The sequence below is a fragment of the Ptiloglossa arizonensis genome, chromosome 7 (assembly GCF_051014685.1).
Source record: "Ptiloglossa arizonensis isolate GNS036 chromosome 7, iyPtiAriz1_principal, whole genome shotgun sequence".
NCBI classification, from domain to species: domain Eukaryota; kingdom Metazoa; phylum Arthropoda; class Insecta; order Hymenoptera; family Colletidae; genus Ptiloglossa; species Ptiloglossa arizonensis.
This window is the reverse complement of record NC_135054.1, coordinates 21,076,586-21,096,395: the sequence shown is the minus strand read 5'-3', so window position 1 is coordinate 21,096,395 and position 19,810 is coordinate 21,076,586. Positions and strand designations below refer to the sequence as shown.

The window sequence follows — 19,810 nt, the reverse complement described above, 5'->3', positions numbered from 1 at the left end:
TTAAAACAGGTTCTAAAAATGTTCGAGACGTTTCGTTAAATTCGATGCTTCTCTGCACTATCGAATCTATTTCTTATTATGACGTAAGTAACGAATATACAATTGGAATAAAATAATTGTCTCGATCCAAATCTACCGCAAAATTACGATACCACAAATTATCATTTCTTTTCCATGGTTCTACCATATATAATACATTAAGTTTGCAATTATCTGCAAATGATATAATATCATTGTGGACTCACCCAATGCTTCTTTTAACAACTTCGATCTTTAAAAATTGCTACGTCGATGCGAACCTAGTCTAAAATTCTAAAAAGAAAGATTGAACACCACGTCTGCAAAATATTCCTCCCCCACCAAATATATTAAGTTTGCAATTACTTTCCTCCATTTTGGACTCACCCAATGCTTCTTTTAACAGCTTCGATCTTTAAAAATTGCTACGTCGATGCGAACCTAGTCTAAAATTCTAAAAAGAAAGATTGAACACCACGTCTGCAAAATATTCCTCCCCCACCAAATATATTAAGTTTGCAATTACTTTCCTCCATTTTGGACTCACCCAGTGCTTCTTTTAACAGCTTCGATCTTTAAATATTGCTACGTCGATACAAACCTAGTCTAAAATTCTAAAAAGAAAGATTGAACACCACGTCTGCAAAATATTCCTCGCCCACCAAATATATTAAGTTTGCAATTACTTTCCTCCATTTTGGACTCACCCAGTGCTTCTTTTAACACCTTCGATCTTTAAAAATTCCTACGTCGATACAAACCTAATGTAAAATTCTAAGAGAAAAGATCGAACATTACGTCTGTGAAATATTCCTCCTTCACTTTAGACTCATCCTGTACTCTCTTAAGATCTTAGAATTTCACATCACTCAGAGTCGGGTAAGTGGCCTTGTCGATTGATTCGGTCTCTCGAAATAGTCGGTGCGTGTCACGAATTCCCCCCCGGTCCTCTCTAGCCCGTTCACGTGTCCCCTTACATCGTCGGTTCCCAGGAGGGCCTGTACCCTGGAACCTTCCCGTGTTCCATTCATCGACGCAGAAAAACAGCCGGTACGCTTGCGAATTTCACAACGCCGCGTCTAAATCGCGCATGTGCCCTATGGTGCCGGCTGGCACACGTCCCCGCGACCCTTATAACACCGCAGTACCTCCTAGTTGTCGGGACGTCGAGGGTCGAGCTCTCGCGTCACCGTCTCTGAACATACGTACGCGTGCGTGCGTGTCCATTTCGAGAGAGAGAGAAAAAAAAGAAAAAAAAAAGAGAACGGTGGTGTCTGTCTTCGAGTCCCCCGGTTTTTGCATTTGAATCGTGTCATCTCAACGAGACAGGTCGTCGACGAACCGAGAACCGAGTCGTTAGGGGCGCGAGAATGCTGAAGATCGTCAAAGCTGGTGCAAGGGGCCTCAGAAGGCTGCACACGAGCAACAAGGTGCGAGCCATCTACGTGCGTGAATTATTGATCGGTGGATTCGCGCGAATTTCGGCCACCTTTCTTATCGATCCGCGAGAGGACTTGGAACGAGTCCAGTCCTCGACGTTTGGGGACGACGATCCATTATCAACGAGAAAGTAGACCTTCAAAGGGAGTTGCTGAGATTCTCGCGGAACAGAGAACAAAGAATTGTATTACAGTGGTTAGAGTAGCGCGGTGTACGGGGGTGAGAATCCTTTTTCTGGGAGACGTAAGAAGGTAGACGTTGAAAGAGGGTTATCGAGATTCACGAAACAGGGAACAAAGGAAAAGGTACTATAGTAACGCGGTGTTTGAACGACTATGGAGACACAGAGGCGGTGTCGAACGCTCGAGGAGGGTGTACTCCTTGTTTCCAAGGGATTGTTCGCTTGTATAATTGGAATATCGTGTCCACGGCGACCCTTTCCGTGCTGGCACGATCGATAAGCGATTGCTGCTGGGACCACGAGAAAGGGTACTCGCGAGGATCTAGCTTCGAGGACTGTTTCATTGTCCCTTTCACGGCGTAATAATCCTTTGACAGGGAGTACTAGTTCGCGAGAGTGACATTGGAACGTGTCACGTACTTGTCTGAATTTACTCACTTTTTCTCAAACTCTAGACGTATCTTTTGGGTAGGAGCTTCCAAGGTGTAACCGTTCTCGCAAGGTAGCGATTCTTTGACTGGGATTACTCGTTTGTAAGAGTGCAATTGGAACGTGTCACGTGCTTCGATCTACGCTCGTCTTTATCTCTTTTTTACCAATTACGGTTTCGTCGAGGTACACTCGGGGCTCGCGCAACGCCCACGATGGGAAAAACGCTATCGATCGGTGCATACGGTCACGTTAGTTCTATTCATGTTTAGCGTCCACGTGGGCGATGGCAGTGGCCTATTTCAGCGACTAAAATACACGGACGCGTTGCGAGCTACGTTCGAATTTGACGTGCGTCTTTCTACGCGTTAAGTTTCGTCCAACGATCGATAGTGTTGCGGTGTGACAGCCAAGTGTCGAATTTCGTTGGGGTAGTTGATCGTTTCGCGAAAATATGTCACGGAGCAAGGGGTGGGGGGTTAGGGAGATACCCCCGTCGAAGAGTCACGAGAGGTTAGGGGAATTGATCGAGGCCTTGTGCAGCTGTTCCAAGACAAAGTTTCTCGACCTCTTTCGAGGCTACCTTCTAGGCTGGACTCTGGAAGCTCTGATACCTCGCTTATTGATATAACAGTCCGGGTTGAACTTGAGGTAGTCACGTTACGCCATACGTACGGTACAGTCAGTCGTACGAGTTTACGCACGTTGCGATATTATAAATATTAATATACACCGTGATAGAAACAAGTTTCGTACAGTTCTACAAATCTACGTTGCTTTCATGATCATTTCCGTCGCATTGAATTTCATATTTAAATACGATTTCTGACTTCGTTCGAAATATTTCTGTGCTCTCTTCGACAGGATTTCGAAAAGGAAAATTTGTATGGGTCGAGACTCGTTATTAAGATTGATCTATCATCTACTCCCTCGTGACACGTATTTCTAAAGCAAAAGGATACATATCGTTAGTATTTTAAAGTTTTGCATGAAATACACTCAGTTGAAATATCAATTGATCGATTGAAATGTAAAACTCTCCTGAACATTCAATTCAGTTTTATAATTTAATAGCGATCCACCGTTGGGTCACGACCCATACTTTGGGAACCTACGGGGTCTATAATATTGTTATTTAGCGACTGATTGTACGTTACCCGATTTCGGCGAGCACAAGATTACAGACTTGGTGTCACAGTTCTAACTGACACAATGATCCGTGTGGAACGTCTCCATAGTCGTCGCGCAGTGCATTATTAAAGTGGACCAATGGCGAACACCGAAGGACCCCCGAAAAGTGGGTCAACCAGTGACACGAAGGGCGAGCGATTCGTTAAGTTTTTGTTTTCGCGCGTACATCCTCCTCATCCGAATTAGGGGTACATGTGGCAGGTTTCGGCTTAGGGCTGTGGGGGTTGATTCATGGAAGGATCAATACGGAACTGCTTGGCAACCGGTGCTGAGCACCCCTCGCACGCATTAGCTACCCAAAATTTTTCATTCATCGTACACAAAGACTGGTCTCTTCAAAATGGAACCGCGTTTCCGTTTTTCTAGTTTCTCGCTCCATTCTAGGCAGATCATCCGACCTTCAACCATTTCCGACCTGAATTTCTGTCCATTGGGGAAAAAAAGAATATTCTTCGAGTATTACGAGAGATTTATTATCACTGTGAATATCATTGTCGCGTGAAACGATATTTGTAGATTTGTTCAGGTTATTAATGAAATTTTTGCGCGAAAGAAAGTACGAAAATTTGTTTAAAAAAAAAGCACGATTTTTCGAGTAGAGAAAAGTATGATTTGTTTTGTACAGAATATGACGCGTCTCGATATAAAAATATTGTTTCGAAAGCTCTCAGCTGCGATCTTTTACCTCGTAGTGCATTCCACTGCATTCGCTGCATTCTATTTTTCACGTTTTCAACGAGATGTCACTAACTGTCACGAGAAACGCATAAATAAAGATCAATCGGTGGTATGCCTATTTTAAAACATTAATCGTTAATCTACGTTCCGATACAGAGATGGTCCGAACAGGGTAAATGCTAGATCGAATTTTATTTTCGAACGTCCCTCGTGCTAAATGTTTTCGGTATTACGACTTGGAGCATATTCTACCGATGAACAACTCCTCTTTGTTCATTCTATAGATTAGGATCGGGTTTATTTCGACAGAATTGGCCCTCAACGTATTTTCAGAGGTCTAGCAAAAAAACAAAATTCTACCCCGTGTTTTCGATTTATTCTTAGACGAGTCGCTCTATTGTCGGTCGTTTCACGAATTACGGAATAACGTGAATATATGTATAAATATTGCACAATGAATGCTCGGTCTTGCACAAATGCATCGTCGTTCGATCGTCCGAAGAGCGTGTACCAATTCGGATGATCGAGTCTCGACCGTATCGGGTGGTCGATAACGAACGAGAATACAAAAAAGTGTTGTTTAAGGACACGCTGCTTGTGCATTTTCTTGAAGAGATTCTGATTGCCACGATGGGATTGATTGGTTGCAGAGACGAGCTGCGGTATCAGCGTCGAAGAAGCTCGGAACTTTAAAATACTTGGACGCCGCTTTCGGAAGTGCCTTAGAATTAGAACGCGCGCAGACACGGTAACGAACACACGTTCTCCTTGCCTGCAATTATTTATTATTCGCGACGAAGACACCGAGAAAACTAATCAACGGTTTACCTCCTCCGTTCGTTAATTTATTTAAACACCATTCGTTTCGGGATCTTTCGAATCGAGATTTCATTTCCAAAGTTACTCGTTACTCGTCGAATAATTAATATTTTAAATTTTTCAAACGCACATCCCTCACCTGTAATTATTTATTCGTCGAGTTTCTCGATTTTCGGAATTTCTCGAAACGCGTGTCCCTTTATCGTAATTGTTTATCCGTCGAGTTGTCAATTTTCACGACGAAGACGTAAGAGAGAAACAATCGATAATTGTTCTCTTGTTTATTAATTTATTTATCACACCCTTTCCCTAGTCTCTCGAAAGCATGCCTTCGATAGCGATGGAGCACGACGCGATCGAACTCGATCGATCGAAGTAATTTCAAACCTCGAGTTAATCGGAACTGATATTACAACGATAATTAACGCCTCCGTATGGTTACTGAATGTTGTAACGATAAAGAATGCGATGTTCGGCGCGCAGCAATTAAGCGAACCGTGTTCTATTCGATCGTGTAAGGCGATACGTAATTATGCGTGCGATTCGCGGGAACCATAACTGGCGATTAAGTTCCGAGTAACTTGCAAATTGTGCGTGGCATAACGATACTGGTGTCTAAATATGTAAAACCTGGATACTTTACCGTTCAGCTGTGATTTCATTTGCAATTAACAAAGAAATGGTAATCGTGACGCTAATTGCACCGATCGATAGTTCAAATAATGAAAAGTTCTACAGAGAATACTTCAGATACTTCCGGGTGCATTATCGCCATTCTACTTCTCGATTTAATAATATTTATTTTATCATTTACACCGTCTAATCGATTTCCACTTCACGGAGAATTTCGTCTCCTCGATTTAACGACTTTTACTCCAATTATTTATTTACACAATCTAATCGATTGCTACTTTACGCAGTATAGTTACTTTCGTGCTCGTTCAATTAATAAATTTTATTTTATGATTTATAGAATCCGAGTGATCCACGAATACGGTTGCAAGTTAAAATGTCAATACACTTTAAGCCCGATTGCATAATTCGAATAAGTGGATAAATTCGCTCGTCTAGTTGAACTTCAACGACATACGTACAATAGACCAATTGCTTACACGGATCGCAGCGATCGGCTACGTTGCTTGTTTAAAATAAGGCGAATCATTTATCGTGTTCTCCTTAGCTGAGGAACATCGTAACAATCAAGAAATAGATACACGCGTATTAAGTGGAACACAATGGGGAATCAATAAATTCGATGTAATCGATGCTGACGGTTCTCAATCGATCCAATTCGCGGAAATTTTCAACGATCTACGCGTAAAAAGAAACTCTCTCTCTCTCTCTTTCTCTTTCTGTCACTCTGTTCATTCTGTCGCTCTCGTTAGTACCATTGTCGTTAAAATCTTATCCATTCGCTTCTTTTTGTATATTATAAATTTAAAAAAATCCATATATCTTGTCTAATATTTTTGTCATTTCTGTACTACTGAAAATTCGTCCTTTCTCATTCGGTTCGTTAATCATTTTTCTGTTCCTTTTTCACGTTCTCGTCGATACGTCGTAGATCGTTAATGAGAACCTTCGATCTTCATAGATCCGACCCCAAGCATCGCGATTTATTGTCTTAACGACGCTGCTCCGTATTTAAATACGTTCTGGAGACGATGTCCCTTTGTTCGCCATAACTTTGACCGATCACGAAACGGTGGATCTTCTCGAGATCGCGGGTTCAGGAAAAAGAGTCTTGCGTGGAAATCGAAGTAGAAGTTGATCTCGATACTTCGGGAAGCGATGGACGATTAGTGTTCGTTCGAGTATCGTCGAGTATCGAGCGGAGAACAATGGACGATTTTCACTGCAGAGGACCCTGCATGGAGGACATTGCTGATTTCTATAACTCGTGGTCTTGGTAAGATTCGATACTCGTTTCTCGAGACAATTTTTTCAACAAACACACGAATCGACATTGCGACTACGGAGAATATCTTATTCATTGTAGTTAGAAAAAGTAGAACAGAAGAATTGATTTTATTCGAGAAAAATATTACCACATTTTTAACTATTCTAAATTTTTATTCTAACGTTTATAATAATATTGACTCCTTCTCCGGTTCAGTTGCCCTTTTTTCTTCAATTTTCATTTCTTCGTTATAAAACAAAATACGTTAAAGTGTTTGGAATAGGAGTATAGAATATAATGTAGAGGTTAGTAAATAATGTATAATAATATGTATAAAATACAGAGTGATTCATCACTAGTAAGAAACTACACCGGTGTGGAAAAACCAAATAGAATTAGCGTTTCGATGTGTCAAAGCTGTAACGCGAGTACGCGGAAGCGGTGTAAAAATATCGAAACGTTAACTTTGCGTTCAAAATATCGGAAACTCTTTTCGAAAATCGAATATATATTTCCATCTACCGTGAATAAATGTTGTTATTGACGCGTTAGCATTTTTCTCGAATAAAATTGACTCACGATTTGGATACAATTAACTGAATATATCGATCGAGAACTATGTGCCAAATTGTGTTGTGTACTTTCGATTTTAATTTTTACACCTAGAGGAGATTTTCATTTTTCTCGAAAACTCGCTATTAGGGAATCTCTGTATAAATCCATTCGATTAGGAATGAATTCTTATATTGTTTGAAAAAATCACTGTTTAGAAGTTTTTTTGTAAATCCACTGAAATAGCAATGGATTCTTAGATTTTTGGAGAATGTTTGGAATTTCTTTCCAGAAGAAGAAATATCTTTTGTGCATGGCTGATGTTCGAGTCGAAAAGTTGTTTCGCTGACCATCTGACTGTCGTTAGATGTACCTTGGCACACACCGCTCTAATTGAAACTAATTGATTGTTTAGCCACACGTGGGATTTACCATTAGGTGTTCCCTGCGTAATTCACACGTTCAACCTCCTTTGTTTGCGCGCATTGACATACTAGTCTTCGATAGAATGTAACGCGAATCCATTTTGTTCGTTCCGTTAAAAAATAGAGGAACCCTTCTTAAACAATGATTACCGTTTGAAAAGGTTTTCGAGAATTTTTGATGTATCTTTTCGTAGAAAAAATTCTTTCCAAATAGATTTTCGAGTAAAGCTACGAAACGAACGTAATTAATGTTTAAAAAATGTTACGGGCAGATGAGACCTTTTTCAAATATCCTGTTGATGCAATTTCGTATAATAGACTATTTCTCGATTATGGAATCTCGCTGGTTGCGCCACGGAAGCTACGGGAAACGAAACGAAGATTAGACGGTAAACAGATGAGATAGTTTGCTCGCAATTATGCAATCCAACCACCAGCAACGTGTCTTGAAACTTTCAATTAACGAAGCCATTTGACAACAGAGATATTAAAAAAATCTTCTCGAAGAATACGTTTCGCTCCCGTTGCTAATCATTTACCGGCGCATCTGTTATTTTTGACACGTATTTTTTTCTCCAAGTGGGGTCGTGCAATTTGCAGCCAATATAAAGACTCGTTCCGTGTTGATTTCACGGCACACGGAATCGCGAAGAAACGCGGCATCGATCGTCGAAAGATCTATCGAGGGTTCTCGATCGTTTCCAAAGTGCTTTCCTAAAAATCCCAAGTAATAAATAAGAAATAAATAAAAATCCCGAATAATAAATAAGACGTAAATAAAGATCCCGAGTAATAAGTAAGAAATAAGTAAAAGTTCCAAGTAATATATAAGAAATAAGTAAAAATTTCGAGTAATAAATAAGAAATAAATAAAAATCCCAAGTAACTTTTATAAAACGTTTTTCGATCGTGTTGTATCGAGGAGATAGAGTTCGGTCGATTTGAACTGCAAAGAATTTTAAGAGATCGATAAGCTTCGGTAATAATTCACGATGAAGGAAATTAACCAAAACATCGTTGTGCCTCGCCTCGAGATAAACGAGAAATTGTCCACGGAGGGTATGGAGTTAGCCCCGATGGAAGTTTCCGAGGATTACTCGATCAAATCGAGGATCGCGTGCTCCATCTGGCTAGAAAGGAAAGGTTTCAAGGCGAAAAGGATACTGGCGCGATTCCTTAGGTAACGATCACCGATTTTCATCCCCGTTCATACCTGTTTTCGTTGTATGTTCACAGCGAGTACAGCTTCATTCATGACAGCCATTATATGTAGTGAGTACTATGCGACCTTATTATCGATTATGCATGGTACAATACGCGAGAGAAATCTTTGAAAGGGGGATAATAATTAATTCATATAGTACACGTACGAGTATATATACACGGACGGTAAAAATATCAATAGTTCGCCGAGTTAATTTTCAAGTTCAATCGGGAATGTTTTTTTACCGCAAACGACACGAGTGATCGTTTATTGCTATCGCGCACGGTACGCCGCTCGAAATGTTGCTTACGATAGAAAATATTCGCACTCGTTTACGATCAAAAATATTTACCCCGAGATTGAAAAATTAATATTTTTTCACCGAGTTTATCGCCACCCCGTGCGTCTACGAAAAGAAACATCGATCGAAGTGGATTTCACGATATTAAAAATTCGCAACGTACACAAGTTGGGGAAATGGTGTGCCACGTGACCTGAAACATGTTAATTAACGACGTCGCGAACAGATGACTCGTATAAATTAACACCGAGGGAACGTAGTTTGTTTAATCTATCGTATAGTCGTAGTACATTTTTAGCTCGTCTCGTAATAGAAAGGGTAAATTTATCGTAGCTGTGCAGGTTCTACGATGCCTCTCTGGTTTGCAATTTTATCGTAGATTCGTAGATAGCGAGCTTTTTTCGGTGCGTGACTTTGTTTGCATGTGTAACTCACTCCTCCCGATTCTCCTCGTGTTAATAAACGTACCAATTATGTTCATTCGTTGATTTATTCGACAGTCTTGCATGCGATTCACCGATTAAGATTCCTCGTTAGACTCGTTCCTCTTCTGTGTCGATTCTGCACGATGATCGTAGTTTAAAACTGGTTCTGTATTTCGAGCCTGGAACAGTAAATTGCATGCTGGATAGAAAGAGTGTACATATACAGGGTGGTTCGCGCAGTTGGGACTACTGTGCCTCGTTTCATCGTCTTTTCACCGACAAAAGAATCGGAGCTTGTCCCAGTTCCGCGAGTGACACTGTTTCTCGTACAACGAGAATAGTCGAGGGACTTAACATGTGCTAAAGTACAGAACCATGTGCTAAGTGATCTCTCGAATCGTTCCAGCACCAGAGACCAGGACCAAGCGACCAATGCCGAGGATGTGCTGTTCGATATGTTCAAAAACGAGGAGACCGGTCTTCTGCCAGTCGGAAAGTTCTTGGCCGTAAGTAAACTACTCTCCGTTTTACCCCCGAGGAGCCACACGAGTCTCGATCGAGGCTAGAGTGTTTCTCGGTTGCTCACGGTGCTCTACATTTTCTTGTTTGCGCGGTGGAAGGCTTTGAGGACGACCGGTTTACGAAACGACGACCCCAGACTGCAAGAATTCTCGGACAACTTGCGGAAAGAGCACTTGAAGAGCGGAGGACACGAGGGTGTCTCGCACGAGACGCAGAAGTTGAACAGGGAACAGTTTAGAAGGTAAACTGCTCTTGCTCGATGTCCTTTTTGCGATTAAATTGCCACTCGTTGCACGGGATAATCGTTCGACATTCTTCTCCCGATGGAATCCCCGAGGGTTGTCCGGTGTAACTGGATTATTAGGAAAATTGCACCGATCCCTCGTTAAAGCGTGCATTCGTGGGCGTGCCAGAAACGTTTTAAGGAGGGTCGGTGGAGAATTTGTTTCTCGAGATCGACCTTTTGTGTTCCGAGCGAAGACCCAGCCGAGTGTGAACTGCTCGACGAGAAGATTGAACGATATACGCGAGAATGAACGCAACAACGCGTGGGTTTTTTAGTACGGGTCGCCGAGCTTTGAAACGATACTCCGCAAGTTTTTATATTTCTCGTTGAATCTTCGCGAGTGTATTAACAACAGATCGGTGAGATTTTCCCGATGAAAACGAGCCCAAACACGACCTCGTTCGGACTACTTTCGATTGCTCAAAATTTGAAACTTTTCAAAAATTACTCGAAAAACGTGTAATTGGAAGTGATCCGAATATGGTCGTGTTTGGGCTCATTTTCATCGGGAGAGTTTCACCGATTCATTGACAATACTTAAAACTACTTGGAATTACTACGTTCACGATACGTATTATGATCTCTTTGATACGCCTACGCAGTGTTAGAAAAACTTACAATATATGTTAGATCAAAACTGCCTACACGTGGATCGGTGGATTCAATGCTCGATAATTGGGTCAATACCGAGGAAATCTCCTTCCGAATTTCAGGGTCATCAGTCCCAACATAGTGCTGATCTCGAGAGCGTTCAGGCATCAGTTCATCATCCCTGACTGGTCGGGCTTCACGAAGCACATAGAGGACTTCTACTGGAAATGCAAATCGAACTCCGAGGGCAAGGTTGCCTCCTACATTCCTCAGCTGGCGAGGATGAATCCGGATTACTGGGGTGTCTCTGTGTGCACGATCGATGGACAGAGGTTCAGCATCGGCGACACGTACATTCCGTTCACCTTGCAGAGTTGCAGCAAACCGTTGACCTACGCCATTGCTCTGGACAGGCTGGGACAGGAAGTCGTTCACCAATACGTGGGCCAGGAGCCTTCTGGACGGAATTTCAACGAATTGGTGCTCGATTACAACAGTAAGTTTGCCTCCTTGCTCTGTGCATTGAATACTAACGTTACTCACGGATTACCAAATCTAACATCGTCTTCGAGAACACCTGTCCATGTCATCAGAATGCGTCGGGACACGTTCAAAATATTTTTGAAGCCAATGCAGGAAGGATTTCGATACACGGTGTTGATGGTTTCCACAGAGAAGCCCCACAATCCTATGATCAACGCCGGAGCGATCTTGGTCTGTTCCCTGCTGAAGTCCTTGATCAAACCCGAGATGACTCTGGCGGAGAAGTTCGATTTCGCGATGAACTATTTCAAGAAGTTGGCCGGTGGTGAGAACCTTGGCTTCAACAACGCTGTCTTCTTATCCGAACGCGAGGCTGCTGACAGAAACTACGCCCTTGGTTTCTACATGAGAGAGCACAACTGTTACCCCGACAAAACGAATCTGCGGGAAATAATGGACTTCTATTTCCAGGTACGTTGATTCTCTTAGGGTAAAAGTTTCGATGTTCTTATACCGTTCCTACGTCCCCAGTGCTGCTCCATGGAGGCAAACTGCGACACCATGGCGGTGATGGCGGCTACCTTGGCCAATGGAGGCATATGCCCCATCACCGAGGAGAAGGTACTCAAGCCTGATAGCGTTCGAGACGTTCTCAGCTTGATGCACAGCTGCGGCATGTACGATTACAGTGGACAATTTGCGTTCAAGGCAAGTTTCAACCCCTTTCGGAACACTTGGTCTCTAGTTAATTAAATCAATAATGTCCAAAGTTGCCTCTCAGGAGCCAAACGCTATTCTCGTTATCGATCGTCGTTACCATGCCAGAGAGATGGTTGAGTATGTTACCTAACAAGATTGTTCCTGTGGTCGATACAAAATGAAGATTTTGAATCGTCACTTACGAACCGTTTACTTTGTTACTTTGTTACGATCGTATCTTCTGAGAGGAAATTTGCAAATAAATATGGAATTTTAGTGTAATTTGTGAAAAATGTACGTTTCGTCACAGGTTGGTATACCAGCGAAATCTGGAGTGTCTGGTAGCCTTCTGGTGGTAATTCCAAACGTAATGGGAATTTGCACATGGTCGCCACCGTTGGATCCTCTGGGTAATTCGTGTCGGGGCGTGCAGTTTTGCGAAGAGCTCGTCTCCGAGTTCAATTTCCATAGGTATGTACGTAAAACGTTTATCGAGTTCTTTCGACGCGTTCTGTGTTGATAGTTTAGCGTGCTCGCGTAGTTGCAAATGTACACGTTCGACACACTCGCACAAAAACTTCGTACACTCTAACGACCTTGAACGCGATCTATGAAAAAAGAATAATACAAACGCAATAAGGAAACAATTAGGATCCAATTTCTCACACGAGTCGGTGATCAATTTCACCAGGAGATTTCGCGTCTGATTATCTTCGTTTAATTATGATAAATCATTTCAGTAGTGGACTAGTTCGATACATTTAAGACGCTTCCGGTTGGAATTTCAACCCTCTTTGGTAAAAAATAATCCACGATACCGACACGATTACGAAAATTAATGAGACGATTGCGCACAATATTTCTTTCTGGCGTTTTACGAGTAAAAGTTCATTGCAACTAATTCTCTGCCCAAAGGAAAAAGTTTTCATTTCTCATTAGAATGATACATATCCAGCACGTTATTTTTTTCATATTTACTTTTCTCCAGACTGTATATAAATTTGATGTTTCTTTATTCCCTTTATAACTGCACCGTTATAAGCCTTTGTAACCTACACCTCCCTTTACGGAAGAGGGTCAAAATTCCAGCCGGAAACGTTGCAAGCGTGCAACGCTTGTCCAAGACCGAGACGAGTTGTCATAATTACGCACGAGCTACTATTACGATTATTAACTTTCTTTGACTCTCTCGCCGCTACGATTCTTATCGGTGAACCACGCGCGTTAAACGCCCATAGGTGTCCAAAGAACGTACACGTTCAAACCACGGAAAGATATTCCGCGCAGAGCGGTTCTACCTTCGAGATCACCGCGCGTGGTTCTCCTCCATGTTGGAATCGTTCGCAGCGAAAGTGTTAAAAGCTAATTTCAAATTACAACTGAGTGATAACACATTAATCAATTATTTATTTCCTTTCCTTTGCTTTTCTCACAACCTCCACTATACGCTAACCTGCACGAACAAACCTGCCTGCGAAATGTCTGCCAATGTCTTCGAATCTGAACACGGACTATCATCGACCAACATCACTGGAACAATGTTCATTGTCTCCCGTCATTTTCCATCCCGTCCCGATTAGTGTAGCACCTACTATGATCACAGATACGACAACCTGAAGCACGCGACAAACAAGAAGGACCCAAGGAGGCACAAGTACGAGACCAAGGGGCTGTCCATCGTGAACCTCTTGTTCAGCGCAGCCAGTGGCGATGTAACCGCGATGAGACGGTGAGTCGCTATCGTTAATTAACCTTCTGCCGCACGAACTTCGCGTTATCTCTTCAAACAGCTCTCATGACTATTTATACCATCCATGAATTAATTATTCATTAAGTATGCAATTATACACGTTATTCTATATTCATCTCGTTATCTTCTCATCCACCACTCGGGAACCCCGCTGTCTCTTATCTACTTCGATTATTGCGACACACGTACCTCTTGTCTCTCGTTTTGCCTTTTGCCTGCAACGTGTTCGAAATTTTTGTCCCCGGTTAGCACGCACTCGTAAATACCATTGCGTCCCCACTTCGAATTTCACTGCAAGAGAGACAGAGAGGAATCTCGATCACAATTAAGATTAATAATTTTATTGTCTCGTCCACGGGGCTCTCGGCCCGTAATGAAATTCCTCGGATCTCTCTCGACTCGTCCCGTACTTGCATTATATTATTTCTACTTCAATTAGAGATATCATAACAAGGAGAACGCTCGAGTATTAGTACCATTTCTTCGCCTTACCTTGTCTAAATCCTTTCGTACCACCAGGTATTATCCTACACGTTCACAATTATTTATTTCTATTCCCGCTTCGTGGTTAATTGGTTCTCAGACCTTTCACGAACTATAAATACTCGTAGATACCTCTGGCTCGTTTATTAGATGAGAATTCAATTTCCTGCGATATTCGTTGAAATTTGATTAAATTCTAATCCCAATGGTTTCTCGGATTCTCAATTGGAACGAAAAGTTTCTTGACCTCGAACGACTTTGTTGGTCGAGAGAAAAAAGTGCAAGCTAATTTACGGGATCACCATAATTGTAGGCATCGATTAAGCGGAATGGACATGACACTGTCCGATTACGATGGCAGGACAGCCCTGCACCTGGCTGCCAGCGAAGGACACCTGGATTGCGTTGAGTTTCTCATCGAGCAATGCGGAGTCCCGGACGAACCCAAGGACAGGTAACGTTCGTCATACTTCGTTTCGAGAACTGCTAGCAACTAATTTGATCGACTACCCACTGAGACTTTCTCTCATACATTTCCACGAATCGATTCGAGATGAACTGTTCGAGATAGCTTTCTTGGTTAACCGACATTTAGAAAGATATCGAGTTGTATCAAATATTGACAGTTGCTAGAAATTTAATCAATCCTAAAATTGACAGGAATAATTTTGAGAAACGTTTTGTACAATGTCTCGAGAATTATAGTTTGGAAACGCCTTTGGTAAATTAAATGGAAAAGAACAGTCACTGTATCTTTGCAGAATTCTTCTAAACGAAGTTTCACTTCCTACAACGAATTATTTAATTCATCAAGATTATTTTGTTCAATTTCAATTGATTCTTTAACAAAGAAGGAGGCAATCATTTATATTTTAGAATCATTGGATCGATTTAATTTCTGGCCAAGAATACAACAAATTTTTTGGACAGTGACAGCAACCGAAAGAATAAATATAACGTATTCGTGACAGTGGTTGTTACGTTTGGTTACGATCGGATGATATAATTCTTTGATAGTTTAAAGGTACTGAAATTGATCGATTAATATCGAGGAATATTTCCAGGTGGGGTAAACGGCCAGTAGACGAGGCAGAAACGTTTGGACACATGCAAGTGGTGGAGTATCTCCACAATTATGCACTCGTTCGCAAATCGGAATTGGAGAACGCCGTGAAGGAAACCGAGGAAGAGAACACAGATACGAGGAAAGTCGCGGACACCGCCGGTCAAACACCGTTACCATAAACGACGTATTAGATAGGATATTTTTCATGGGAAAACGTGTCGTGCGTGTGAGATTCCGAGTAAGAGTACGTGGTCTAGGATCGTAGGTGCGATAATGGGAACTCGAGGTCGCCGTGAACCGATTATTTTCCTACTGTGCGACTGATTTCGTTCGTTTTTACGCTTAACTTTAAGTATTACCCTAGAATCGACTCTCTACAACCCCATCCCCCCCTTAAACACAAGCCTGGAATTTATATTTTTGTACAGTTTGTAACGATTGGTATTTTCGTTTTACTCTTACGTCAACACTCCAGAGACGGGCAAAATTCCTAACTGGATAAAAATCACGCGAAACGAATAAAAGATGAACTTTTTTTTATCGATCGCCGATTAAATAAAGATTAGAATTCCTGTGGAACGATCCGAAATTATTTACATTGTTTTTGTATCTTCTAATTGAATTTTGCTCGTCTCCGTCCGATACCCTACATCGATGCCTTTTGTTCTTCTTAATTGTTTTTGTTTCTTTTTTTCATATTTTATCACCTAAGAACGGTTCTTATGGCATTTTGTAGCGTTAGAACGATGTAACGGGATTACAGAGAGCTAGCGTGTAAGCCAAACGTTACCTAGGAAGGCGATAACGATCATTTACAGTATTATTTGCGCGAATCTGTTCGAGTCTTGTCCTGTATCAACAAATGTGTGCGCAAATGTCCGCTCGAGCGCCTAAGACACTATAATAATTTATGAGGATTCTGTAGATAGATAATAACTGCGTATTTCTCTTTTTTTTTATTTTTTTTTTTTTAATGTATTACTCGTAGGTACTCGATTTAAGAATCTGGGAGATCGCGAAGAGGATGAAATGTACACCGAAGAATATTTCCGTATAGACAGCGTTTCATTCATTTATGTGATACTCGTTCCTATTTATCTACTAATTGAATGGTACATACTCGATTGTTTTCGAAGAAGAAACATTTTCTTTTCGACAAAGTCTGTAACCGAGATTAATTTACGAGAATCAGAACACGATCGTTCGATTGAATATATTTTTAATCGATGTAAATATATATTTAATTGGTATAAATACCGATACACTTCGTTGAACGTGTTATTATTTTCTCAAGAGAATTCTCTGTGACGACCAGCCCTCGTGATCATCGTCCATTGATCATTTGATCGAGTTTCTAATCAATTTTGGCCATCGAAACGAGATTATGTAACTTTTAGTCCAGCTCGGTTGCAGACTCCGTGTGATTCGTGACTCATAAATCGCGACCTCGTTCCATTTAAATAAGTGTTGCGTCTGAAAGCGAAGCACCATGTTCGCGTGAACAGGAAGCGTGATCCTCCGCGTCCTATACGTAAAGTTATAGTCGAAATTAGTTGTACGATCGCGAACAAAGCGAACAGAACCGATCGTTGAGAGGGCTGAGCTTAGGGGGCAAGGTGCGCAGAAGCGTTTTCCACTGTCTGTTTGTTATGTACAACGGTTAAACCTTCATTGGGCAAAACGAAAAGTATAAAGCGACAATTTCAACTATTTCTTCGACATCTCGACACACGAGTTCTATTTGACACTAGCTTAATATTATCTTCTATTTTCTTTTTATCAAAAATCATTTAAAGATTTTTGTCTTGGATCAATCATCGTAGAAATGTTATCATCGTCAAATGTTAACAATACTATCTTCCATTTTCTTCGGTTAAAAATCATTCAGAGACTTTTGTCTTGGTTTAATAATCGTAGAAATATTTCTATCGTCTAATGTTAATGTTACTTTCTATTTCCTTCGATTGAAAATCGTTTAGAGAATATTAAGAAATATTCGTAGCACGATTTACGAGAAACTAATATATTTCGAGTTGTCGAATGAAGGATTAACGATGCCACTACCGCCTTTCGTCAATTACTTCAAAGTCTGCCTTATAGTCAACGAGAAATGGGTGAAGCCACGATGAACGAAGAATCGACAGCCGCGTGTGTACCGATGCGATTCGTGTACCCGACGTGAGGGTACCCGCGAATCTGGGACACGTATATTACAATTAATAAGTTTATTGGAAAATACAGATGTTATCACGTCCGTTGAATCTCGTCGCCGAGCGTTAAGAAAGTATCTCTCGAGCGCGAGTGAGAACATATCGTTTCCAAGCGCATTTTCTCATCTTTGCCAAAATGTATTTTCCAAGGGACGAAGGACAATAATAATATATTTCTCTCGCTCGCGAGTGAATCTCCTTCCCTCCAAAGGCTTCGCGCGAATGTCCACCTAATTTTACGTTCGGATACGAAGGGACAATAATTTTTATTATTCAATTATCGCCAATCATCGCTTCGATCGTCGGATCGAATTATTTATCGCGAGTAGTTTCGTTGCGTAACAATTTTCCGAGTCGAGAGAATCTCTTTTGTTTCAGGACGAGGAATATCGTTGAGTCCTCTGCGAGCGAATTGAGTTACAGTACCAACTGCGGTAATAATTACAGTATTAATAACGATACGTATTTCGATCGAACCGTGAGAGACCAGGAGCTAGAATTTCGTTCAGGGAAAATCACTTCAGAGACAACTTGTACACCCTCCATCCTTGTATCTAAGTTGCTTGGGAAATAAACGTTCAAAGTAAACATTCGTCGCTGTCTCGTTGTTGTTTAATACCAAAACTTTTCCGAGTCGAGAGAATCTCTTGTTTCAGGACGAAGAATATCGTTGAGTACTCTGAGAGTGAATTAAATTAGAATACCAACTGCATTAAGTACAGTATTAATAACGATCGAACCGTGAGAGACCATGGGCTAGAATTTCATTGAGAGAAAATCACTTCAGAGACAACTTGTACATCCTCCATCCTTGTATCTAAGTTGCTTGGGAAATAAACGTTCAAAGTAAACATTCGTCGCTGTCTCGTCGTTGTTTAACACCAACACTTTTCCGAGTCGAGAGAATCTCTTTTGTTTCAGGACGAAGAATATCGTTGAGTACTCTGAGAGTGAATTGTTAGAGTACCAATTGCATTAATTACAGTATTAATAACGATACTTATTTGAATAGAACCGTGAGAGACCATGGGCTAGAATTTCATTCAGGAAAAATCACTTCAGAGACAACTTGTACACTCTCCATCCTTGTATCTAAGTTGCTTGGGAAATAAACGTTCAAAGTAAACATTCGTCGCTGTCTCGTCGTTGTTACCTGTCGGACGTTATTTAACAGCGGACACCGGGGAACGCAGAATCGTCGTCGAGCGTCTCGCATTCGTCGCGAGTCGCGCGCGTTACGTCACGGAAAAAAGAAGACGAAGTCGTCGCGTGCGTGGAATGTCAATTAAATCGATAATTTCGCGTCACGAGTTTTTTCTTTTTTTTTACAACGAACATCGAATCGAACGGTGCGCGGAATAGACACGATCGAATTTTCTCGTAGATCGGTATTCCTCGATTCCTCTCCCCGCAATGTTGATCCGAGATTTTGACACCCTCGTCGATGATTGCTCTGCAAACATAGGAAACTGTTAATTTACGAGCAGACAATTTTCTAGAATTTTTACCCATCTTCCATTCTATCTTTACAGTTCCAAATTTGTTAAAAGACACCCCCCTAAGGAAAGAAAATTTTTAAATTCTGTTTATTTTGAACAGAAATCGATATTTAGAAATTGAAAGTGTTCCTCTTCGATTTAGTTACCGAGTCATCTTTAATTCTATCCGTACGGTTAGAATTAAAGGGACACCCCCTGAGAAAAGAGAATTTTCGAAATTTTCAACAAAGAGTAATCGACTTCTCCAAATTGAAAATATTCCTCTTTGATAAAGTTACCGAGCCCCTCTCGATACGAATTTTCGAATCGATCACGATTTGACGCGCACACGAAGAGACACTGTTGAAAGACCAGTACAAATAGAAGTACGAGAATTTTAAACCGTGAGAATACCGCGAAGGAGAACAATTGTCCAGTGTAAGTACCACTTACTTACAAAGTTCTCGTCTAAGTCACGAAATTCAACGTTTGCGTTTACCTTCGTAATGTACGAGCAGAATTACCAGTGGCCACGGTCGTGTAAGCTTTGGGGTTTTCCTGGTCCGGCGTCGAAAATTTCAATTGGCATCAAAGCGAGTCGACGGTGTTACTGAGCGTGAATCATCAAGGTGAATCGTCTCAATGAAAGGTTCCAGAGCCGGTGGTTGTCCATTTCGTA

General features: G+C 41.3%; 1 protein-coding gene across 1 annotated transcript; it reads left to right on the top strand.

Moving 5' to 3' along the window:
* Positions 1–1,184: 1,184 nt before the first annotated feature.
* On the top strand, positions 1,185–18,245 carry Gls (glutaminase). The gene is made up of 12 exons (XM_076317111.1): positions 1,185–1,448; positions 4,588–4,685; positions 8,870–8,905; positions 9,970–10,069; positions 10,184–10,326; positions 11,085–11,458; positions 11,636–11,916; positions 11,977–12,153; positions 12,455–12,615; positions 13,748–13,873; positions 14,691–14,831; positions 15,442–18,245. The coding sequence occupies exons 1-12, from the start codon at positions 1,389–1,391 to the stop codon at positions 15,620–15,622; spliced, it is 1,878 nt and encodes a 625-aa protein (XP_076173226.1). The 5' UTR covers positions 1,185–1,388; the 3' UTR covers positions 15,623–18,245.
* Positions 18,246–19,810: the final 1,565 nt, after the last annotated feature.

What these genes read in the sequence shown, in the direction of transcription:
- Gls (XM_076317111.1), top strand. Translation starts at nt 1,389, where the DNA reads ATGCTGAAGATCGTCAAAGCTGGTGCAAGGGGCCTCAGAAGGCTGCAC. An exon ending in CATGACAGCCATTATATGTA is followed by an intron (nt 8,906 to 9,969) that starts GTGAGTACTATG and finishes GAATCGTTCCAG; the next exon opens with CACCAGAGACCAGGACCAAG. An exon ending in AACAGGGAACAGTTTAGAAG is followed by an intron (nt 10,327 to 11,084) that starts GTAAACTGCTCT and finishes TCCGAATTTCAG; the next exon opens with GGTCATCAGTCCCAACATAG.